At 46.2% G+C, this 25,244-nt stretch overlaps 1 protein-coding gene across 7 annotated transcripts in view; it reads right to left on the bottom strand.

The window, feature by feature from the left end:
- Positions 1-25,244, bottom strand: part of ccdc136b (coiled-coil domain containing 136b) — a 52,697-nt gene that overhangs the window by 7,867 nt on the left and 19,586 nt on the right. For 6 of the 7 annotated variants that reach the window (XR_011666900.1, XM_071332741.1, XM_071332743.1 and 3 more), the window contains exons 3-7: positions 8,261-8,584; positions 7,764-7,838; positions 3,827-4,126; positions 1,341-1,458; positions 1,147-1,227 (exon numbers count right to left, since the gene is read on the bottom strand). Coding sequence is in view for 6 of the 7 variants with exons in the window: in XM_071332741.1 (XP_071188842.1) it covers positions 1,147-1,227; positions 1,341-1,458; positions 3,827-4,126; positions 7,764-7,838; positions 8,261-8,584 (898 nt within the window). In the remaining variant the exon portion in view is untranslated. The remainder of the gene's footprint in view (positions 1-1,146; positions 1,228-1,340; positions 1,459-3,826; positions 4,127-7,763; positions 7,839-8,260; positions 8,585-25,244) is intronic. The other variant, XM_071332745.1, reaches the window with a different exon arrangement.

Genomic DNA, 25,244 nt, shown 5'->3' with positions numbered 1-25,244 from the left:
TTTGCTAAAACACACCCATACATTCTGTGAATCGGTAGAGTGAACATAAATAATTGAAGCTTAAAAATTGATGAGCACTATCAGTGTACAAGACTAGAGTGCATTGAAGTAACTACTGTATTCAGTGTGATGTATTACAGTGCAATACCGTGAAGGACCAACCACAGCTCTCTTTCATTCTGGGAAAACATGAGTCACTACTTCTGCCAATAAGTCTGAGATTCTTTCTCCGGAGCTAACATTGGATAAGTGTGTCGTGTATTTCATTTGAGTAGATCTGGGTTGGAAGACGGACTTGAGAATGAATTCAATGAAATTTCCTTCCTAATACGAAGTTGCCACAAACCCAGAACTCACAATGAAAAGACACAAGTTATCTTTCAAAAACAGGAAATGACTTATGTCAGGATACAGTACCCTTACATACACAGGCTGCATCCTTACTAGTCTATGCATCCTAGAATTAGACAACGTCGTTTCCTAAGGCCTCACCCACATTAAACAATCACTTCAAAGGGGACAAGAGGGGCTAGGGTCTAGGGGATGAAATGAAACCAGGCCTAAGTATGCTCTTACAGTAAGATCATTGATTTAATTTCCCACAGTGCCCTGCTGTGCTATTGCAGCCTGCTATATACAGTATAGCCACCTCAATATCAGGTCTGTTTACATGGAGCTCAAATGGAGATGTTCTCCTGTGTCTCTGTATCACCTTTGATCAGAGTGGTGACACCAGAGAGCAGAGAGTGGAGGGTTTATAGGGAACTGTGTCAAGCATGTTATGTAAGAATGCAGTACTCACTGAGTACATAGAGTACTACCAGAGTATTGAGCTCTTTGACGTGCCACTATCAGCCGCAGGACGTTAGTTCCTGTACAGGAACTATTATCTGCTGCACCAGTCCCAAAACTGGGACCTGTAACACATGCACGCTCACAGACACACACACACACACACATACACAAATACACACATAGGTCTCCTAGTTATGTTACAGGGTGTGTACTGTAGGAACGAGATCACACTCTCACACATCCAGACACACACAGACGACCAAGGAAGACATTTCTTGGGGACACAGAGAGAGATGGAAGAGACAAAGGCTTTAACCATACAGAAGGCTATAAAAAGACTCTTACGTTTACCTGTGTGATCTTGTCTTATCTGTGGACTGACAGCTTGTTACTGACACATCAGACCCCAGACAAAAAGTTATGATAGATGATCTGCAGACAATAAACAGACGATAGGTTTGTAGAGCAATGTGGGGGTCTCCAGACATAGAGAGGCTGTGACTGATTGGTCGGCAGCTTGATCGACTGGCGGCTCGGCCACTCACCCGGCTCGCTGCTGCTGCAGCTGCTGCAGTTTGTGGCTCAGCTGTTTGTTTTCGTCCTTCAGGGCCTGACACTCGTCTGAAATGGTATGACACTCCGCCGTCAGCTGGCTTACCTCACCTGGAACACACACACGCGTACACAGGGTCACATGAGTGTGTGCTGTTTTGTCTTGGGTGTGTGTTGGGGTGGGAAAGTTGACGCACTGAACCATGTTAACAATACGTAGTCATGGTAACAGGTTCCACAGGAAAGGGTGTGATATGGCGAGGAAGGCGAGCAGAGGTTGACTAGATGGAGACCGGTATGAAACAGGGACAATGGAGGACGCTACAGTATACTGTTAACGACACCCTGGCGTTGGCTGAGAGGCTCAATCCTCCCCTGGATGAGGGTGGTCAATGAGTGTGGGAGAGTTGAGTATAAAGTCTGGAAATAAGCAAGTATAAGCTTACCTTTAGACATGACAGCGCTATGGCGCCAAAGAGCTCCTCTTACAGGTGTTATAATTAGGAATGCTGTTTGTAATGTTGCTGGGCAGCGTGTGTTTATGTGTGTATACCTATACGTGTGTACGTGTGTGTATACCTGAAAGTGTGTATGTGTGGGTGGCTATGAGAGAGGTTGCCACTTCTTGTTCAAGATCCTGATTTATGGCCATGAGAACAGCCTAATGTGTTTATGTGACTGGGTGAGGTACAGTACACTTAGACCTACCACTGTATCTTGCGCTGAATCGTCTTTACTGCTTTACCCTTTCTGAATCCCTGCTTTCCTTTACTTTCATTGTCCTAATTCTGTCTCAATACCACCTTCTCCCCCTCCCCCTCTTCTTTCCTTCCTCTCTTTTCTTCTCTCTTTCTCTCTCTGGCATTAGCCCTGCTATTAGACAGGCTAATGAAAGTCATGCACAGACTGGAGATGCACGAGGATAGAGTACTGTGAACTGCTAATATAATGCAGGTCACAAACACACACCGAGAGAGCCTTTGATCTAGTAACCCTGTGTTACTCATTCTGCTAGAGAATATGTTATGTCGTCATTATACTGAATACATAAAGTAGGGAGAGAAGAAACCACCAGAAGAGAGGTTTACAACACTGAGGAGGAATGGCCAGAGGGGGGGGGGGGGGGGAGAGAGAGAGCGAGAGAGCGAGAGAGAGAGAGAGAGAGAGAGAGAGAGAGAGAGAGAGAGTACCCAGGCTCTCCTCTGAAAATAACCAATTGAAAAAAGCAGCTCTGGAAAAATATGGGACTTTAACTCATTTATATCTACTATTGGGTTGGTTTTGTGTAGGGCAGAGTTGTTTTTCTACTTAATTAGCATTCAATCAAATAAAGGAGTAGCAGCTGTAACAAATGAGCACATCGAGACAGAGAACACAGTAAAACTTTTAAAAGCTTTCGCCTGCTTTCTGGACTTGAGTGTTTGAAGGAGGAATCAGTTTTCAGTCTGAATCATCCCTACAGATGCCAAGACAGATTGTGATCCTCATTTTCTCCGAAACAGTTTGTTACTCATCAGGTATAATTTATTTTTATTTTTATTGGTATATTTTATTTCGTCTGGGGAAACTCATCGAGACCAGCGTCTCATTTTCAGCACAACAATACAACAATAGAGAAATGATCACTCTAACAAAGATTTTTTTTGAAACTTTTACAAAAACTACAAATTACAACTTTCAACATTACAACCATCTCTTCATTCACTCAAAACAACTGCAACTCTCATTCAACACATCTAATACTAGAGCCATAAACTACCCTGGCGGCACCAGTGAATCAAGAGGCAAGGAGTTCTGCATCCTATCCAACAATGGGGGGCATTAAAACTGAAAGGGGATCTACCCAGATCGTTACGGACTAGCGGAACCACGAGAGAATCAACCCATCAAACTTAAACAGAGGCTGTTGGCTTTCCTCCCTCTTGTTTGAGTACACACAGTGGTGCTGTGTCATTACCATATTATCCTAACAGTATAGTGGTGACACCTTGAACTCTCCATGCGTGACTTCACCAGTAACCATAAGCCTGCGATCAATAACACTCATAAATCCTCTAAACATTGCCGAAGTGTGTTTTAATGGAGACGGCTAAAGCCAAATCTGGCAACCCTGGAGTCACGATGATGAGTCCCAGACTCTCTCGTATTTACCCACAATTCTCTGCTGCTAAGAAGGCCTCTCTGCCAACTGGACCTGTTGAGTCTTCTATTGGATCCGACCTACAGTTTTAACTGGATCATAATACTGTGCCGTATTATTGGGTATACTGACTGGGATTTTCCTCACCACTGATTGGTTTCCATTGCTTCAGTGTTATGTATGGAATGGTGTACTGGTTGGGCAGGGAATGGGTGTGTGGAATGGTTGTGTTTTGAGTTTGTGCAAGGGGTTTAAGCAGTGTTGCAGCTTGTGTGGTGTTGTAGTGGTTAGTAGTTTGGGTTAGATGCAGGGTTAGTGCAGTATATAGTATGATAGTACCGTCAGTCTCTCCCTCCCTCCTCATGCTCTTCATACTGATTTCGGCCCGCAGGGTGGTGATCTCCAGCTCGTACTCTTGGGCCGTGGAGCGGAGACGCTGCAGCTCGGCCCTCAGACGACACAGCTCCTCCTGCAGGGAGGCGATGTCGTTCTCCCTCTCCGCTGCCGCCTCCTCCCCCGCCTGCTGCAGAACCAGCACCTCCTCCTGGGCAGACCTCAGCTCCTCCTGCGCCTCCCCCAGCTCACTCTCCTTCTCCTCCTCCAGAGAGTCCATCTCCTCCTGGACCGAACGCAGCTGAGCTAGAGGGGGAGAGGAGAGGAGAGGAGAGGAGAGGAGAGGAGAGGAGAGGAGAGGAGAGGAGAGGAGAGGAGAGGAGAGGAGAGGAAAGGAGAGGAGAGGAGAGGAGAGGAGAGGAGAGGAGAGGAGAGGAGAGGAGAGGAGAGGAGAGGAGAGTTCATGTCAATCTTTGAATCAGAAAAGACAAGCAATGTTGACTTGTACTCTGTCAAGGACCTTTTGTTTCAGGAAGGTCTGGTAAGCACTCTAGTAAACATGTCCTGGCTGCAAAGAGCAGACACAAGAGCTGAATGAGCCAGGGATATGGGGAGGAGAGTGAAGAGGGAGAAGGCAGAGGAGAGGGACAAGGGCATTGGCTCTGGTCTGGGCTTTCTATCTCTAAAGTAGAACCCCTGTCGCCTCACCTCTCCTCATTAATCACACACACACACGCACATACTTGACTTTTAAAGTGAAGAGAGACTGATGGGTTTACACAGACATGGCCAGAGCTCAAGAGGCCATGGCTATATGGCTGTGTCTGCAGACCAGCTCTCTTAACACACAGTGCACAGAGGAACCACACACCTAGATTACTTCTTGGACCACAACATTACGAAGAAGTACAGTCTGGGCCATTCTGGCTCAGACAAAGCTACTTACTTACTTAGTTATAGTGTGAGGTACAGTATAGTATTGTACTGGACATAGGCTTGTCCTGGGTTAGGGACAAAAGGCGTCTGGGCTCACCAGAGCAAGAGGGCAATTCTTGAGCACTCACACGGTTGTACAATACGTTCACATTCTCCTCTTGAGAACTTTCCTTACCGGGAACATCAATCCCCTTCTGCCTTAATGTTTACAGTAATTCAGCCAATCACATGGCCTCTCTCTGACGTCACATGGCATTCTGCCTTGGTGTTGCCGTTACGTGGAGCTCACCATGTATGGAGAGTTCTCTCCCTCTCTCTCCTTGTCCCTCACTGTGGATGGGAAACACTGGCGTCGTGTGCGTACAACAGCAGAATAACAAAGCCAAATGAGCTAAGACAAACTACCCCTACCTCGGCCTTCCCCTCCCCCCTCACCCCCAGTCTGCATTCCAATAGGAGTCATGTGGTGAGTGTCACTGCAAGGGGGGAGTGAGAGAGGAATAAGGAGGGAGTGCTCTCACCCCCCACGCACCCTTACACTCAGTCACCTACATAACCCCATGTTTATCCAAATTTACATTTACATTTTTACATTTAAGTCATTTAGCAGACGCTCTTATCCAGAGCGACTTACAAATTGGTGCATTCACCTTATGATATCCAGTGGAACAACCACTTTACAATAGTGCATCTAACTCTTTTAAGGGGGGGGGGGGGGGGGTTAGAAGGATTACTTTATCCTATCCTAGGTATTCCTTAAAGAGGTGGGGTTTCAGGTGTCTCCGGAAGGTGGTGATTGACTCCGCTGACCTGGCGTCGTGAGGGAGTTTGTTCCACCATTGGGGTGCCAGAGCAGCGAACAGTTTTGACTGGGCTGAGCGGGAACTGTACTTCCTCAGAGGTAGGGAGGCGAGCAGGCCAGAGGTGGATGAACGCAGTGCCCTTGTTTGGGTGTAGGGCCTGATCAGAGCCTGAAGGTACGGAGGTGCCGTTCCCCTCACAGCTCCGTAGGCAAGCACCATGGTCTTGTAACGGATGCGAGCTTCAACTGGAAGCCAGTGGAGAGAGCGGAGGAGCGGGGTGACGTGAGAGAACTTGGGAAAGTTGAACACCAGACAGGCTGCGGCATTCTGGATGAGTTGTAGGGGTTTAATGGCACAGGCAGGGAGCCCAGCCAACAGCGAGTTGCAGTAATCCAGACGGGAGATGACAAGTGCCTGGATTAGGACCTGCGCCGCTTCCTGCGTGAGGCAGGGTCGTACTCTGCGAATGTTGTAGAGCATGAACCTACAGGAACGGGTCACCGCCTTGATGTTAGTTGAGAACGACAGGGTGTTGTCCAGGATCACGCCAAGGTTCTTAGCACTCTGGGAGGAGGACACAATGGAGTTGTCAACCGTGATGGCGAGATCATGGAACGGGCAGTCCTTCCCCGGGAGGAAGAGCAGCTCCGTCTTGCCGAGGTTCAGCTTGAGGTGGTGATCCGTCATCCACACTGATATGTCTGCCAGACATGCAGAGATGCGATTCACCACCTGGTTATCAGAGGGGGGAAAGGAGAAGATTAATTGTGTGTCGTCTGCATAGCAATGATAGGAGAGACCATGTGAGGATATGACAGAGCCAAGTGACTTGGTGTATAGCGAGAATAGGAGAGGGCCTAGAACAGAGCCCTGGGGGACACCAGTGGTGAGAGCACGTGGTGCGGAGACAGATTCTCGCCACGCCACCTGGTAGGAGCGACCTGTCAGGTAGGACGCAATCCAAGCGTGGGCCGCGCCGGAGATGCCCAGCTCGGAGAGGGTGGAGAGGAGGATCTGATGGTTCACAGTATCAAAGGCAGCCGATAGGTCTAGAAGGATGAGAGCAGAGGAGAGAGAGTTAGCTTTAGCAGTGCGGAGCGCCTCCGTGACACAGAGAAGAGCAGTCTCAGTTGAATGACTAGTCTTGAAACCTGACTGATTTGGATCAAGAAGGTCATTCTGAGAGAGATAGCAGGAGAGCTGGCCAAGGACGGCACGTTCAAGAGTTTTGGAGAGAAAAGAAAGAAGGGATACTGGTCTGTAGTTGTTGACATCGGAGGGATCGAGTGTAGGTTTTTTCAGAAGGGGTGCAACTCTCGCTCTCTTGAAGACGGAAGGGACGTAGCCAGCGGTCAAGGATGAGTTGATGAGCGAGGTGAGGTAAGGGAGAAGGTCTCCGGAAATGGTCACTAGTTGGATCATATTTGAAATGCTGAGCCTGGAGACTGAGCATCTTCTCCCAAGGAAGTGACATCATGACAAGGCCTCTATGTCGTCTGGAGCCACTGTCCTTCCTGTAACTAATGATGTCTGGTGCACAGAATGAAATATATGGATTTCTATGGTCTGGTGTCTCTCTGGTCACGTGACGTCCTTCATACGGTGGCCACCAAGTCTCCTGAGGTTGAGCACCATTGAGATTTCAGCCAATCATGGAGCTATACCAGACCTCTTCCCAAGCAGACAAATTCTATGAATACAGTCTAAGATAAGATAAGATAGATGAGCCTGTCATTTTAGATAATTAGACCATATAACTATGGTGGGATCATAAGAGAATAGATATACTGTCATATTCAGCTATGTGTATTGAAACCCTATTGTGCTTTTTATATTGACTCTACTTGGAACAATTTATTATAAAACTTTTGTTTAAACCCTATATCATTGTCAAGTGATGGGGAGAGTACAAATAGAAAGAGAGAGAGAAGGATATTGTGTCCAATCCATGTATCTCTTAAAGTTGTCCTCTCTCCACTATCATGAGACCCGTCTAGGAGACATATTAGTGGGGAGTTCATCTATAAAAGTTATGTTTATTGTTAACTTTTCCTCAGCCAATACACTATTTCATGAGACAGTAGGGGAAGATAATGGTACTGTGTTCATTTATCAGAAGTGGAGAGAGGAAAGGTTGTGTATAATGGTGTGTGCACTTGGGTGCATGTTTGTGTGTGCGCATACACGCTTGCGTGCCTGTCTACCTTGCAGTCTCTGGATCTGTCTGGTAAAGCTCTCTGCCTGGTGAGCACTAGCCAGACGCTCGTCTTCCAACAGACCTGGGAACAGAGGAAAGAGGGAGAGAGGGGAGGAAGAGAAGAAGGGGGGATATGAGAGGAGGAAATGTACAAGAGGAGGGAGAGAAAGGGGGAGGAGAGGAGGAACAAAGTGAGTACGCATGTGAGTCAGCAGAATGGACCATGGGGGGTCAGGGACAACTGGCACAAGAACCATGACAGCTGAGCAGTAGGACCTCCCAACCCTCTCACGACCCAGCTGTGATGTCACAATGAACTAAACACCCAGCATGCAATCATGGCTACAGCTGTCACACAGTCTCACACACACAGGCACACATACACTCACACTCACTCACTCAGACACACACAATTCCACACACTAAGACAAATACAGTCACACTCACACTCAGACACAAACTCTTCACTCACACACACACTCACTCTCACAAACAGCAACTCACCCTGGAGCTCCATGAAGCTCTCTTCATGTTGTTGAGACACCTCCCTGGCCTCCTCCAGCTCCAACACCAGCTGCAACACCTGGGACCTCAACTCCTCCAAGTCCTCCTCCTCTAACATTCCTCCTTCCACCTCCTCCTCCTCCTCCTCCACTTTCACCTCCTTCTCCTCTCCCTGCTCCTCCTGCTGGCCCTTCTCTCCGTTCCCCAACTCCACCTCCTTCTCTTTCTCCTCCTTCTCATCGTTCTCCTCCAGGGACTCCCTCTCTTTGGCCGTCAGCATGTCCACAATGCCAGGCCTCTCCACCTTCAGGTCACATATGTCATCTAGAGAGAGAGGGATGGGGGAAAGGAGAGATAAAGATAGATAGTGTGAGAGAGAGAGAGAATTACTACCTCTGTAAACAGCTTAGTTTGCAAACTCCTGTCATACAGAGGTCTGTATTGGCCTACAAAGTGGTAGCAGTACTTCCTAACTCATTAACTCTGCTTCGTAGTATACCTCCTTGTGTTTGAAAGCTGAGAGGCAGCTGTGGTTCAACCCCCCACCTCATTGCTTGTCTAGGCTTTGAGCCTCTTACCCCAACCCCCAGACCCCCAGCCCCCCCTTCACCTGCTGCCCCCCCCCCCCCCCCCCCCCCCCCCGGTTTGATCCTCACCTGGTGTCCATAGAGACACCCCCCTCCCCCAAAGACTTCCCACACACACACTCGTTCTTGCCCACACAGTCCACCACCTGAGACTGCTGTCCTCAGACCAAGCAAAAGGCTGCTGAGCAACTATTCAAGTAGTGTTATCTGTTCTACAGAGCCATCTAGTGGGAAAACAGAGGAACAGTCAGAGAAACTCAGAGGAACTCAAAACACTCAATACACTCTCTATGGAGCTATATGTGTCTCTTTAGAATCATCTAAAATAATGCTGAGTCGGGCGAAGAAAGAATATTTATCTTTTGATACACTTGAGTCATTGCTTATGCAATATATGAGCTAGACTGCTTTCCATGTTAAAGAGATTATAGAAATCACAAGGACAAAAACTCAGAGACAGCGTAGGAGAGAGAGACAGAGAGAGGGAGAGAGAGAGTCAGAGAGAGAGACAGACAGAGACAGCGTAGGAGAGAGAGACAGAGAGAGAGAGAGAGAGAGAGAGAGCGAGAGAGAGAGTCAGAGAGAGAGAGAGCGAGACACACTTCCTCCCTCTCTCTCACACACACACACACACACTTCCTATCTCTCTCACACTTCCTCTCTCTCTCTCTCTCTCTCTCTCTCTCTATTCCCCTCTCTCTCTCTCTATTCCCCTCTCTCTCTCCTTTTCTCCTTCTCTCTCTCTCTCTATTCCCCTCTCTCTCTCTATTCCCCTCTCTCTCTCTATTCCCCTCTCTCAATTCAATTAAATTCAATTGCTTTATTGGCATGACGTAACAATGTACATATTGCCAAAGCTTATTTTGGATATTTACAATATGAAAATAAATAAAAATGAGTATCAAAATTGGCAACGGGACAACAGTTACAACAATAACCAAGGGTCAAAATAACCATACATTCAACAATTGCATGCCTCCTTGCTCGCACACGCTTTTTCAGTTCTGCCCACAAATCTTCTATGGGATTGAGGTCAGGGCTTTGTGATGGCCACTCCAACACCTTGACTTCGTTGTCCTTAAGCCATTTTGCCACAACTTTGGAAGTATGCTTGGGGTCATTGTCCATTTGGAAGACCCGTTTGCGACCAAGCTTTAACTTCCTGACTGATGTCTTGAGATGTTACTTCAATATATCCACATAATTTTCTGTCCTCATGATGTCATCTATTTTGTGAAGTGCACCAGTCCCTCCTGCAGCAAAGCATTACATTACATTACATTTAAGTCATTTAGCAGACGCTCTTATCCAGAGCGACTTACAAATTGGTGCATTCACCTTATGATATCCAGTGGAACAACCACTTTACAATAGTGCATCTAACTCTTTTAAGGGGGGGGGGGGTTAGAAGGATTACTTTATCCTATCCTAGGTATTCCTTAAAGAGGTGGGGTTTCAGGTGTCTCCGGAAGGTGGTGATTGACTCCGCTGACCTGGCGTCGTGAGGGAGTTTGTTCCACCATTGGGGTGCCAGAGCAGCGAACAGTTTTGACTGGGCTGAGCGGGAACTGTACTTCCTCAGAGGTAGGGAGGCGAGCAGGCCAGAGGTGGATGAACGCAGTGCCCTTGTTTGGGTGTAGGGCCTGATCAGAGCCTGAAGGTACGGAGGTGCCGTTCCCCTCACAGCTCCGTAGGCAAGCACCATGGTCTTGTAGCGGATGCGAGCTTCAACTGGAAGCCAGTGGAGAGAGCGGAGGAGCGGGGTGACGTGAGAGAACTTGGGAAAGTTGAACACCAGACGGGCTGCGGCGTTCTGGATGAGTTGTAGGGGTTTAATGGCACAGGCAGGGAGCCCAGCCAACAGCGAGTTGCAGTAATCCAGACGGGAGATGACAAGTGCCTGGATTAGGACCTGCGCCGCTTCCTGCGTGAGGCAGGGTCGTACTCTGCGAATGTTGTAGAGCATGAACCTACAGGAACGGGTCACCGCCTTGATGTTAGTTGAGAACGACAGGGTGTTGTCCAGGATCACGCCAAGGTTCTTAGCACTCTGGGAGGAGGACACAATGGAGTTGTCAACCGTGATGGCGAGATCATGGAACGGGCAGTCCTTCCCCGGGAGGAAGAGCAGCTCCGTCTTGCCGAGGTTCAGCTTGAGGTGGTGATCCGTCATCCACACTGATATGTCTGCCAGACATGCAGAGATGCGATTCACCACCTGGTTATCAGAGGGGGGAAAGGAGAAGATTAATTGTGTGTCGTCTGCATAGCAATGATAGGAGAGACCATGTGAGGATATGACAGAGCCAAGTGACTTGGTGTATAGCGAGAATAGGAGAGGGCCTAGAACAGAGCCCTGGGGGACACCAGTGGTGAGAGCACGTGGTGCGGAGACAGATTCTCGCCACGCCACCTGGTAGGAGCGACCTGTCAGGTAGGACGCAATCCAAGCGTGGGCCGCGCCGGAGATGCCCAGCTCGGAGAGGGTGGAGAGGAGGATCTGATGGTTCACAGTATCAAAGGCAGCCGATAGGTCTAGAAGGATGAGAGCAGAGGAGAGAGAGTTAGCTTTAGCAGTGCGGAGCGCCTCCGTGACACAGAGAAGAGCAGTCTCAGTTGAATGACTAGTCTTGAAACCTGACTGATTTGGATCAAGAAGGTCATTCTGAGAGAGATAGCAGGAGAGCTGGCCAAGGACGGCACGTTCAAGAGTTTTGGAGAGAAAAGAAAGAAGGGATACTGGTCTGTAGTTGTTGACATCGGAGGGATCGAGTGTAGGTTTTTTCAGAAGGGGTGCAACTCTCGCTCTCTTGAAGACGGAAGGGACGTAGCCAGCGGTCAAGGATGAGTTGATGAGCGAGGTGAGGTAAGGGAGAAGGTCTCCGGAAATGGTCTGGAGAAGAGAGGAGGGGATAGGGTCAAGCGGGCAGGTTGTTGGGCGGCCGGCCGTCACAAGACGCGAGATTTCATCTGGAGAGAGAGGGGAGAAAGAGGTCAAAGCACAGGGTAGGGCAGTGTGAGCAGAACCAGCAGTGTCGTTTGACTTAGCAAACGAGGATCGGATGTCGTCGACCTTCTTTTCAAAATGGTTGACGAAGTCATCAGCAGAGAGGGAGGAGGGGGGAGGAGGGGGAGGAGGATTCAGGAGGGAGGAGAAGGTGGCAAAGAGCTTCCTAGGGTTAGAGGCAGATGCTTGGAATTTAGAGTGGTAGAAATTGGCTTTAGCAGCAGAGACAGAAGAGGAGAATGTAGAGAGGAGGGAGTGAAAGGATGCCAGGTCCGCAGGGAGGCGAGTTTTCCTCCATTTCCGCTCGGCTGCCCGGAGCCCTGTTCTGTGAGCTCGCAATGAGTCGTCGAGCCACGGAGCAGGAGGGGAGGACCGAGCCGGCCTGGAGGATAGGGGACATAGAGAGTCAAAGGATGCAGAAAGGGAGGAGAGGAGGGTTGAGGAGGCAGAATCAGGAGATAGGTTGGAGAAGGTTTGAGCAGAGGGAAGAGATGATAGGATGGAAGAGGAGAGAGTAGCGGGGGAGAGAGAGCGAAGGTTGGGACGGCGCGATACCATCCGAGTAGGGGCAGTGTGGGAAGTGTTGGATGAGAGCGAGAGGGAAAAGGATACAAGGTAGTGGTCGGAGACTTGGAGGGGAGTTGCAATGAGATTAGTGGAAGAACAGCATCTAGTAAAGATGAGGTCAAGCGTATTGCCTGCCTTGTGAGTAGGGGGGGAAGGTGAGAGGGTGAGGTCAAAAGAGGAGAGGAGTGGAAAGAAGGAGGCAGAGAGGAATGAGTCAAAGGTAGACGTGGGGAGGTTAAAGTCACCCAGAACTGTGAGAGGTGAGCCATCCTCAGGAAAGGAACTTATCAGGGCGTCAAGCTCATTGATGAACTCTCCAAGGGAACCTGGAGGGCGATAAATGATAAGGATGTTAAGCTTGAAAGGGCTGGTAACTGTGACAGCATGGAATTCAAAGGAGGCGATAGACAGATGGGTCAGGGGAGAAAGAGAGAATGTCCACTTGGGAGAGATGAGGATCCCAGTGCCACCACCCCGCTGACCAGAAGCTCTCGGGGTGTGCGAGAACACGTGGGCAGACGAGGAGAGAGCAGTAGGAGTAGCAGTGTTATCAGTGGTAATCCATGTTTCCGTCAGTGCCAAGAAGTCGAGGGACTGGAGGGAAGCATAGGCTGAGATGAACTCTGCCTTGTTGGCCGCAGATCGGCAGTTCCAGAGGCTGCCTGAGACCTGGAACTCCACGTGGGTCGTGCGCGCTGGGACCACCAGGTTAGAGTAGCAGCGGCCACGCGGTGTGAAGCGTTTGTATGGTCTGTGCAGAGGGGAGAGAACAGGGATAGACAGACACATAGTTGACAGGCTACAGAAGAGGCTACGCTAATGCAAAGGAGATTGGAATGACAAGTGGACTACACGTCTCAAATGTTCAGAAAGTTAAGTTTACGTTGCAAAAAATCTTATTGACTAAAATGATATAGTACTGCTGGCTGGTGAAATAGGCTAGCTAGCAGTGGCTGCGTTGTTGACTTTGTTTGAAAGTGTAGCTGGCTAGGTAACCTCTAACTGGCTAGGTAACCTCGACAATTACTCTAGACTACACAATTATCTTGGATACAAAGACGGCTATGTAGCCAGCTAAGATCAAACAAATCAAACTGTTGTACTGTAATGAAATGAAATGTAATACTACCTGTAATACTACCTGTGGAGCAAAGCGGAATGCAACTACTCGCTCCAAACCAAACCGGAAGTGCGTATCGTAGAGGGAGAGGCAATAGAAGTGTTGTTTCTTGTATTATTGTCTTTTGTGTCTTTAGAGGACTGCTTCACCTTAATGTCCCCTTTCCCTTTTCTTCTGTCCTTATTTTGTCCCACTTTGTCCCTTCTTTGTCCCTTCTTCTCTTCTGCCAACTAGACACTCCTTGTTAGCTAGCTAGCTTCTTTCAGGAATGTCCCTAGCAACTGCCTAGCAACAGGTAAACAACTTAGCTAGCTAAGAAAACGGTATAATTTTATGAAAAATTGTTACTTTTTCAAAAGCCTTTCTTCTTTGTTTGCTGCTTGTTTGGTCTCCTATTCAGTTTGCAGTTTTCTTTTGATTTTTTTTCGATGTACTTTACTCTAAAAAAAACATTTAAATTTCAATATTTGTAGGAGCTCATCTTTTCAGCTGCTGCTGCTTAATTTGGAACTCCGGAACACACCCCCTCAACATGATGCTGCCACCCCCGTGCTTCACGGTTGAAATGGTGTTCTTCGGCTTGCAAGCCTCTTCCTTTTTCCTCCAAACATAACGATGGTCATTATGGCCAAACAGTTCTATTTTTATTTAATCAGACCAGAGGACATTTCTCCAAAAAGTACAATCTTTGTCCCCATGTGCAGGTGCAAACCGTAGTCTGGCTTTTTTATGGCGGTTTTGGAACAGTGGCATCTTCCTTACTGAGCTGCCTTTCAGGTTATGTCGATATAGGACTCGTTTTACTGTGGATATAGATACTCTTGTACCTGTTTCCTCCAGCATCTTCACAAGGTCCATTGCTGTTGTTCTGGGATTGACTTGCACTTTTCGCACCAAATGACGTTCATCTCTAGGAGACAGAACGCGTCTCCTTCCTGAGTGGTCCCATGGTGTTTATACTTGCGTACTATTGTTTGTACAGATGAACGTGGTACCTTCAGGCTTTTGGAAATTGCTCCCAAGGATGAACCAGACTTGTGGAGGTCTACAATTGGAGGTCTTGGCTGATTTCTTTAGATTTTCCCATGATGTCAGGCAAAGAGGCACTGAGTTTGAAGGTAGGCCTTGAAATACATCCACAGGTACACCTCCAATTGACTCAAATGATGTGAATTAGCCTATCAGAAGCTTCTAAAGCCAGGACATCATTTTCTGGAATTTTCCAAGCTGTTTAAAAGCACTGTCAATTTAGTGTATGTAAACTTCTGACCCACTGGAATTGTGATTCAGTGAATTATAAGTGAAATAATCTGTCTGTAAACAATTGTTGGAAAAATGACTTGTGTCATGCAGAAAGTAGATGTTTTTACCGACTTGCCAAAATGATAATTTGTTAACAAATAATTTGTGGAGTGGTTGAAAAACAAGTTTTAATGACTCCAACCTAAGTGTATGTAAACTTCCGACTTCAACTGTACATCATGGCTGACAGGTGCTGGTTTCTATATATATTTCTATATCCCGTTCTCGTGCTCTCTCACACACTTCCTCTCAATTAAATTAAATTCAATTCAAGCTGCCTTATTGGCATGGGAAACATATTGTCAAAGCAAGTGAAGTAGATAATAAACAAAAGAGAAATCAACAATAAAAAAATTAACAGTAAACATTACACTCACAGAAGTTCCAAAATAATAAAGACATTTCAAATGTCATATTATGTCTATATACAGTGTTGTAACAATGTGCAAATCGTTAAAGTACAAAAGGGAAAATAAATAAACATAAATATGGATTGTATTTACAATGGTGTTTGTTCTTCACTAGTTGCCCTTTTCTTGTGGCAACAGGTCACAAATCTTGATGCTGTGATGGCACACTGTGGTATTTCACCCAGTAGGTATGGGAGTTTATCAAAATCAGGTTTGTTTTCGAATTCTTTGTGAATCTGTGGGAAATATGTATCTCGAATACGGTCATACATTTGGCAGGAGGTTAGAAAGTGCAGCTCAGTTTCCACCTCATTTTGTGGACTTTGTGCACATAGTCTGTCTTCTCTCTGTAGGTGATGGCTTTGTTATGGAAGGTTTGGGAATCGCTTCCTTTTAGGTGGTTGTAGAACTTAACGGCTCTTTTCTGGATTTTGATAATTAGCGGGTATCGGCCTAATTCTGCTCTGCATACATTATTTGGTGTTCTACGTTGTACAGGGGATATTTTTGCAGAATTCTGCATGCAGTGTCTCAATCTGGTGTTTGTCCCATTTGTGAATTCTTGGTTGGTGAGCAGACCCCAAACCTCACAACCATAAAGGGCAATGGGTTCTATAACTGATTCAAGTATTTTTAGCCAGATCCTAATTGGTAAGTCGAATTTTATGCTCCTTTTGAAGGCATAGAAGGCCCTTCTTGCCTTGTCTCTCAGATCGTTCACAGCTTTGTGGAAGTTACCTGTGGCGCTGATGTTTAGGCCAAGGTATGTATAGTTTTTTGTGTGCTCTAGGGCAACGGTGTCTAGATGGAAATTGTATTTGTGGTCCTGGCGACTGGAACTTTTTATGGAACACCATTTTTTTGGTCTTACTGAGATTTACTGTCAGGGTCCAGGTCTGGCAGAATCTGTGCAGAAGATCTAGTTGCTGCTGTATGCCCTCCTTGGTTGGTGACATCAGCAAAGAGTAGACATTTGACTTCAGATTCTAGTAGGGTGAGGCCGGGTGATGCAGACTGTTCTAGTGCCCTCGCCAATTCGTTAATATATATGTTGAGGAGGTTGGGGCTTAAGCTGCATTCCTGTCTCACTCCACGGCCCTGTGGGAAGAAATGTGTGTGTTTTTTACCAATTTTTATTTGTTGACTTGACTTGTTGTTTGTGTACATGGATTTTATAATGCCATGTGTTTTTCCCCCAACACCACTATCCATTCATTTATATAGCAGACACTCATGCCAAGTTGAGTCAAAGGCTTTTTTTTTTATCAACAAAGCATGAGAAGGCTTTGCTTTTGTTTTGGTTTGTTTGTTTGTCAATTAGCCTGTGCAGGGTGAATATGTGGTCTTCAATTACATTGAGATGATTTCTGACATGCTGTTCCTTCTTTTTCCGTAGTGTATTTCTGTATTGTTTTCGTGATTCACCATAGTGAAGGCGTAGACTAAGGTTTTCTGGGACTTTATGTTTTTGGTTGGACAGGTTCCTCAATTTCTTTCTTAGGTTTTTGCATTGTTCATCAAACCATTTGTCATTGTTGTTAATTTTCTTTTGTTTTCTGTTTGAATTTTTTTGATTTGATAGGGAAGCTGAAAGGTCAAATATACCGTTTAGATTTTCTACTGCCAAGTTTACACCTTCGCTATTACAGTGGAACGTTTTGTCCAGGAAGTTGTCTAAAAGGGATTGAATTTGTTGTTGCCTAATTGCTTTTTGGTAGGTTTCCACACAAAATTCCTTCCATCTGTAGTATTTCTTAATATTACTCAGTTCCTTTGGCTTTGATGCCTCATGATTGAGTATTGCTCTGTTCAAGTAGACTGTGATTTTGCTGTGATCGGATAGGGGTGTCAGTGGACTGACTGTGAATGCTCTGAGAGACTCGAGGTCAATAATAAAGTAGTCTTCAGTACTACTGCCAAGAGATGAGCTATAGGTGTACCTACCATAGAAGTCCCCTCGAAGGCTACCATTGACTATGTACATACCCAGCATGCGACAGAGATGCAGGAGTTGTGACCTGTTTTGTTGGTTATGTTGTCATAGTTGTGCCTAGGGGGGCATATGGGGGAGGGAATGCTGTCACCTCCAGGCAGGTGTTTGTCCCCATGTGTGCTGAGGATGTCAGGTTCTGGTCCAGTTCTGTCATTTAGGTCATCACAGACTAGTACATGTCCCTGGGCCTGGAAGTGATTGATTTCCCCCTCCAGGATGGAGAAGCTGTCTTCATTAAAGTATGGGGATTCTAGTGGGGGGATATAGATAGATATAGGGGCGGCAGGGTAGCCTTGTGGTTAACGCGTTAGACTAGTAACCGAAAGGTTGCAAGATCGAATCCCTGAACCGACAAGGTAAAAATCTGTCGTTCTGCCCCTGAACAAGGCAGTTAACCCACTGTTCCTAGGCTGTCATTATAAATAAGAATTTGTTCTTAACTGATTTGCCTAGTTATATAAAGGTAAAATAAAGAGAGCACACAGGAGGATGTTAAGATCATTTCCTGTCACACCCTGATCTGTTTCACCTGTCCTCGTTATTGTCTCCACCCCCTCCAGGTGTCGCTTGTTTTCCCCAGTGTATTTATCCCTGTATTTCCTGTCTCTCTTTGCCAGTTCGTCTTGTATGTTTCCAAGTCAACCAGCATTTTTCCCATTCTCCTGCTTTTTGCATTCTACTTTTTCTAGTCCTCCCGGTTTTGACCCTTGCCTGTTTCTGGACTCTGTACCTGCCTGCCTGACCATTCTCCCTGCCTTGACCACAAGCCTGTCTGCCACTCTGTACCTCCTGGACTCTGATCTGGTTATGACCTTTTTGCCTGTCCACAACCATTCTCTTGCCTACCACTTTGGATTAATAAACATTGTAAGACTCCAACCATCTGCATCTGGGTCTCGCCTTGTGCCTTGATATTTCCTTTTGAATTTCTAGCCAAATGTAAAATATTCCTGTTTTGATTAATTTAATAGAGCGAGTTAGGTCTGCTCTATACCAAATTAGCATAGCCAGTGGGTCCGTCTCCTCTATACCATGTTTCTTGTAGGATGACAATGTCTGTATTTCCGATTTCTTTGATGAAGTCCAGGTTCCTGCTCTTTAGGCCAAAGGCAGATGACCTCAGGCCTTGGATATTCCAGGATGAGATAGTGAAGGGTTTCTGTTCCATAAAGTGTCCGATGTTGTTGGTTGTGTGGTTTGGCATCAGGCCAGTAAGTGTGAGCAGAGCCTGCTGAGCATCTGGTACATGCCATTGGCTTTGGCTAGTGTAAGAGTGGGGGTTGGGCCTGTTTACCCGCTCACGGCCTGGGCGTATGTGTGACTTCCATGTTGAGGACCTCTTTGCGAGAATGGGGGGCATGGGGTGGGCAGGAGGGGCATAGGTCTGATCTGAGGGGGCCTACATGGGGTGTGAGCATGGTTGACTTGGGGGGGTGTTGATTGGTTGGGGTGGGGGTGTGGCTGGTGTTGTGGTCTGGATGTAGGTCCTCTCGGCCTGGGTCCTCTATGTGTAGGTCCATGGGGGGGGTCCCGCAGGTCTGGGAGAGTGTCTTACTGGTCTGGGCAGGGTGTCTATTGATTTGTTGCTCCTGTGTGAGGTGTTGGGGCTGTGTTTGAGAGCGATGTCCTTTAGGGTCCGGGCGAAAGTGGGCACTGCTGCCTTGTATAGGTGGACCTGGTCATAGAGGCTGTTCAAGTCCAGGGTGGAGTGGTGGGCCCGGAAAACATTTGGTTTTGAGGCACAGTCACGGGAAATACTTGTGTTTACCCGCTGTATGGTAACAGGGTGGAAGTCTTTTCGTGGTAGCAGGGTGGAGATAACCACTTGTGCATTGGGGAAAGTAGAAGAAGCTTTTTCAATCACTCCCTTCAGTGCTGTGGCCACCCTTTCCTGCTGTGCGCTCAGGTCGTTTGTGTCTGTGTGTTTTATTATGTGGCTAGGTGAACCTAGTTGGTCCTCAGACAGAAGGTCTAGGGCGCGCTGGGTGTTTGGACACCAGAGTTTAGACACACTGTGTTTGGGAAAACATATTTTTTTCTCGTATATATTTCCCATTTGAGTCCATAAGGAGTACAATCTGTGTCTTGTGTATGTCCTCAGTGGGTGTGGGGGTGTTGTCAGGAGGGCTATCAGGGTGGCTGACAGGGGGGGCTTGGGGTTCTTCATTTGTCTGTCCCACTGTGATTTCGACGCTATGGTCAGGGGTGGACTGTTCTGCTGTGGTGTCGAGACTTTTGTCGGGAGCTGAGGTGGGCTGTTCTGCTGGCTCTCCTCAGGGGTGGCCACCTCTCTAGTAGGTTGTTCTCTGTCACATGCCATCCCCCTCACACTCTCCTCCAGCAGTCTGATCCTCTCCAGTGTTCTGTTCTTCTCTTGCTTCTTCTCCTGGAGATGTTGTCTCATTATAGTCCAGAGTGCAGATATGTCTCTCTCCACCTCCAGCTCTCCGGGTCTGGTTAAGGGGGTGTTGTTGTTCTGGACTGTTGTCTGGGTCTGTGCTGACTGGAGTGTAATCACCTGCTGTTCCAGTTCCACCTGCCTTACCTCCAGCTGGGTAAATGTATCCTTCATTTCAATGAGGGAGTAGTACTCTGTGCTGGGAGGTTGACTTTCCGCTTGGGGTTGCTCGTCTGTGGGGTTATATAATGAAGAGGTCTGGTCTGACCGGCTCGGGGTGGGGGTAGCTTTCTCAAGGGAGAGCTTCTCCTGCTGGGCTAATTCTTTGATGAGGTGAAAGTCCAGCTGAAACTGTTTGGGGTTGCCCTGTACCAATACTGTTCCAGACTTATAGAGATTTATATTAGCTGACTCAGAGTCCTCAGTATCCTGAGTTTCAACCCATCGCTTCACCTTTGAAGTGATTGTTCAATGTGGGTGAGGCCTTAGGAAACAACGTTGTCTAATTCTAGGATGCATAGACTAGTAAGGATGCAGCCTGTGTATGTAAGGGTACTGTATCCTGACATAAGTCATTTCCTGTTTTTGAAAGATAACTTGTGTCTTTTCATTGTGAGTTCTGGGTTTGTGGCAACTTCGTATTAGGAAGGAAATTTCATTGAATTCATTCCCAAGTCCGTCTTCCAACCCAGATCTACTCAAATGAAAGACATGACACACTTATCCAATGTTAGCCTCGGAGAAAGAAACTCAGACTTCATTTTTTTTTTTTAAACACAGCATAACAATTATCAAGAATATCTGGAGGCCCTGGTTTGGTCTGGATTTAACAGTGATGCCTAAAAGCTAGCAAGGCCAATCTATTTGTAATCAAATGTAATGAGTTGTCGAAGGGAGACGAGACAGGAGTAAAACCACACACATCTGGGACAGAGCAATGTGAGGGAAACGCATGATTTCAAAGATGGTTAGAGTAACTCTACAGTGCCTTCCGGAAGTATTCATACCCCTTGACTTATTTTGTTAGTTACAGCCTGAATTAAACATTTATTAAATAGATTTTTTTTCTCACCCATCTACACACCATACCCCATAATGACAAAGTGAAAACATGTTTTTAGAAATCTTACTTTTTTTTTTAAATTACAGCTTTCAGTCTTTCTGTAAGAGCTTTACAAACATTTGCACATTATTCTTTTTTATATTCTTCAAGCTCTGTCGAGTTGGCTGTTGATCATTGCTAGACAGAAACATTTCAAGTCTTGCCATAGATTATTAAGTCTAAACTACAACTAGGCCACTCAGGAACATTCAATGTCGTCTTGGTAAGCAACTCCAGGGTATATTTGGCCATGTGTTTTAGGTTATTGTCCTGCTAAAAGGTGAATTTGTTTCCCAGTTTTTGTTGGGAAGCAGACTGAACCAGGTTTTCCTCTCAGATTTTGCCTGTCATAAACTCTATTCCGTTTCTTTTTATCCTAAAAAAAACTCCCTAGGCCTTGCCTATGACAAGTATACCCATAACATGATGCTGCCACCACCGTGCTTGAAAATATGAAGAGTGGTACTCAGTGATGTGTTGGATTTGCTCCAAACATAGCGCTTTGTATTCACGACAATAAGTTCATTTCTTCTCTTTTGCAGTTTTACTTTAGTGCCTTATTGCAAACAGGATGCATCTTTTGGAATATTTGTATTCTCGGCTACCTTCTTTTCACTCTGTCATTTAACCTCTACGGGATCAGTGTCCACCCCATGGAACGGTTGAGCTAACGTAGGCTAATGTGAGTAAGTAACAAGAAGATTTCTCAGGACATAGATATATCTGATATTGGCAGAAAGCTTAAATTCTATTTAATCTAACTGCACTGTCCAATTTACAGTAGCTATTGCAGTGAAATAATACCATGCTATTGTTTGAGAAGAGTGAACAGTCATGAACTTGAAAATGTATTAATAAACAAAGTAGGCACATTTGGGCAGTCTTGATACAAAATTTGGAACAGAAATACAGTGGTTCATTGAATCAGTCTAAAACTTGGCACATACAATGCTGCCATCTAGTGGCCAAAATCGAAATTGCGCCTAATCTGGAATATTACATTTTGGCCTCATTTCAAAGATGATGGGAAAAAATACATTGTAGGTGTTTTTCTCTTTGTATTATCTTTTACCAGATGTAATGTGTTTTATTCTCCTACATTAAGTTCACATTCCCACAAACTTCAACGTGTTTCCTTTCAAATGGTATCAAGAATATGCATATCCCTGCTTCAGGTCCTGAGCTACAGGCAGTTAGATTTGGGTATTCCATTTTAGGCGAAAGTTGAAAAAAAGTGTCCGATCCTTTTGTTAGTGCATTGATAAACCATCCAAAGTGTTATTAATAACTTCACCATGCTCAAAGTGATATTCAATGTCTGTTAATTTTTTTTTACCCATCTACCAATAGGTTCCCTTCATTGTGAGGCATTGGAAAACCTCCCTGGTCTTTGTGGTTGAATCTGTGTTTGAAATTCACTGCTTGACTGAGGGACCTTACAGATAATTGTATGTGTGGGGTATAGAGATGAGCCTTACGACAGGCCATTGCAAATATGGTTATGTGCCATTTTCAAGGTAATTTAGGGTGAAGTGATTGAAACCATTTTATTCATTTCCTCACGGTTCCCTCCCCTCTTGTTTGTTTGTTTTGTTGAACCTTTATTTAACCTTCTTACCCCTCCTCCTCCTCCCCCTCCTCCTCCTCCTCCTCCTCCTCCTCCTCTCTGCAATCAACTCAGCGCCCTAACATCCTTCTGGTCTTCCACAGGACTGACTGATTGGTCAGGGCTTCTGGCAGGCGACCAATGATGTCCCTGCTACAACAGCATCACTGTCACAGGGATCATTCAATAATCACTCATCATCACTGTCTGACCCTTTTCTCTCGCCCCTCTCTCTATCCATCTCTTTCTCTACTCCTTATTCCTCGCCTAACCTTCTCTTGACCCCTGTTCTCCCGCCCTCTTTCCATATCATCCCCTTTGCCTCCCTCTCTTCTTTCTCTCTGCTAGCCCTCCCTTGCACCGTCTCTCTCTCTCTAAGAAACACAATACTCATTCTAAAGACAGAGTTTGACATTGAAATGCTCCTGGCAAGATGAAATAGACGTGTCTCTTTCTTCTGTCTGACTGAGAAGCCACAGTTAGAACAGAGCCCAAATAACAACCATAACCACAATTATCTCCCTTCTACACAACTGTGACTGTAAATAATGACCCCCCTCCCCACCGTTCATAATCCCAGACCTGTCCCTCTTCGTGTCCACATGACGAAGGGACAATCACAGTGGCTGGTGGTTTGGAGGTGAAGGGGGGAGGGGGGGTCTGCGATGGCAGAATGAGTCATACCTCACCACTGCGTCAGAAAACAGCACCTTGGTAACCATGGCCACACTCTCTTCTCTGCATACAGTATGCTACACATGCATCCTATCACACAGAAAGCAGCTTATTTATGCACTCATAGAGATACACCCACTTTAAAATACACATGAGGAGACTCGAGTCTTACACACTTGATCCCATCACTGCAATGGGATCCCATCACTGCAATGTTATATCAAATATGGGTTTATGGCTACAGACAATTTGATTGCAGGGTACTCAGGGGAATAGAACTAGAGCAATCTTACAGGTATAATAGGTAAATAAGCTACTGAAACAATAACTGGGAGTCAGAGCAGGAGTAATGTCATCTCCTAACCGTGGATAGGGACGACGGGTGACTATTAGGGACATGAACGCAAAAGAGCAGTAAAAACCACAACATCAATTACAGAGTTTGAGACATACAGACTTAGCGAAGGCTATGATTCCAGCACACACGTACATACAAACACACCCTACAGTCTCCTTAGCATGCAGACACCTGAAGTTACTGTCCTCTGGGGTGTAAAGCTGATGATTCAGCTACAATTCACTTCTGTCTGAATAGCATGTTTCACTAAGACACCATCTGTCACACAATGCTTTGGTTCCAACCTGACTCCACTCAAAGTAAAGCAATTAAAAAAGACATGACTTCCTCTTTCTCTGTTCTGACCACTCCAACACCCTCTGCAATATACTGTAAATTGCCCTGATACAGAGGAATTCAACCCAATTGGCTTAATCTAGCAGTAAATTAGCCTGCCTTGAAGCGGCACCTTTTTTACAAAGGCACGCAGGGCAGCCCTCTTAGCCTGTATAAAGAGTGATGTACTGCAGGTTAATGTGTATGTGGGACCTCTCACTCACTGGAAATAAACAGGCAGTGTTACAGCCGCCTCTAAAAGACGGCTATGTATAGAAAGTTCACCCACTGTGGCTGCGGCTGAAATGGCACCCTATTCCCTATATACACTACTTTTGACCAGTGCACTATAGGGGAAAAGGGTACCATTTAGAATCAGACTATGAATAGAAAGTCAATACGAGTGAAGGGTGGCCACGGAGTGCCTGTCAATAAATATTTGTGACAGCCCAGGCTAAAATAGACTGCTGGGATATGGGCCGCTGGGCTGGGGGGAGGACAAACTATGACCCCTTTCAGCATGTCTAGTCACTTACTTTATCCTTTCTCTCTCTCACTTGCCCATTCATATATTTCTGATGGATTAAGGTAAGGTGAATTAAAGATGGATACGTTTTTCAGTCCTTTTTCCTAATCTATACAATTTACGTGCCCCCAGACGATTGTGTTTTTTTGTTTGTTTATAACTTATTTTTTGACTTATTTTGTACATAATGTTGCCGCGGCCGTCTCTTATGACCGAAAATAACTTCTAGACATCAGGACTGCGATTACTCACCACGGACTAGCAGAATAAAATAGAAAAATAGACTCTGACGAGCCCGACGCGAAGGATACACTGCTTCCTCGGAAACAGGCCCTGATCCCCGTGAAGAGGAGGCGGAGAAAGAGGGGCCAAAGAGTGGGCTGCCATCTGAGAATTCGTAGGCGGTCGAATAAACCCCCACTTCCCTCCATTCTGCTAGCAAACATGCAATCCTTGGAGAATAAAATCAACGAGTTACGCGGAAGATTAAACTACCAACGGGACATTAAAACTGTAACATCTTATGCTTCACGGAGTCGTGGCTGAATAACGACAATATCAACATACAGCTGGCTGGTTATACAATGTACCGGCAGGATAGAACAGCGGCGTCTGGTAAGACAAGGGGCGGCGGACTATGTATTTTTGTAAATAACAGCTGGTGCACGATATCTAAGAAGTCTCGAGCTATTGCTTGCCTGAGGTAGAATATCTCATGATAAGCTGTAGACCACACTACCTACCGAGAGAGTTTTCATCTGTATTCTTCATAGCTGTTTACATACCACCACAGTCAGAGGCTGGCACTAAGACAGCATTGAATGAGCTGTATTCTGCCATGAGCAAACAAGAAAATGCTCACCCAGAGGCGGCGCTCCTAGTAGCCGGAGACTTTAATGCAGGGAAACTTAAATCCGTTTGACCAAACATTCTATCAGCATGTTAAATGTGCAACCAGAGGCTGGTTGAACTCTGGACCACCTCTACTCCACATACAGAGACACATACAAATCTCTCC

Source organism: Salvelinus alpinus, chromosome 11 (genome assembly GCF_045679555.1).
Source record: "Salvelinus alpinus chromosome 11, SLU_Salpinus.1, whole genome shotgun sequence".
Taxonomy (NCBI): Eukaryota; Metazoa; Chordata; class Actinopteri; order Salmoniformes; family Salmonidae; genus Salvelinus; species Salvelinus alpinus.
This window is presented reverse-complemented; position numbering and strand designations above follow the sequence as displayed.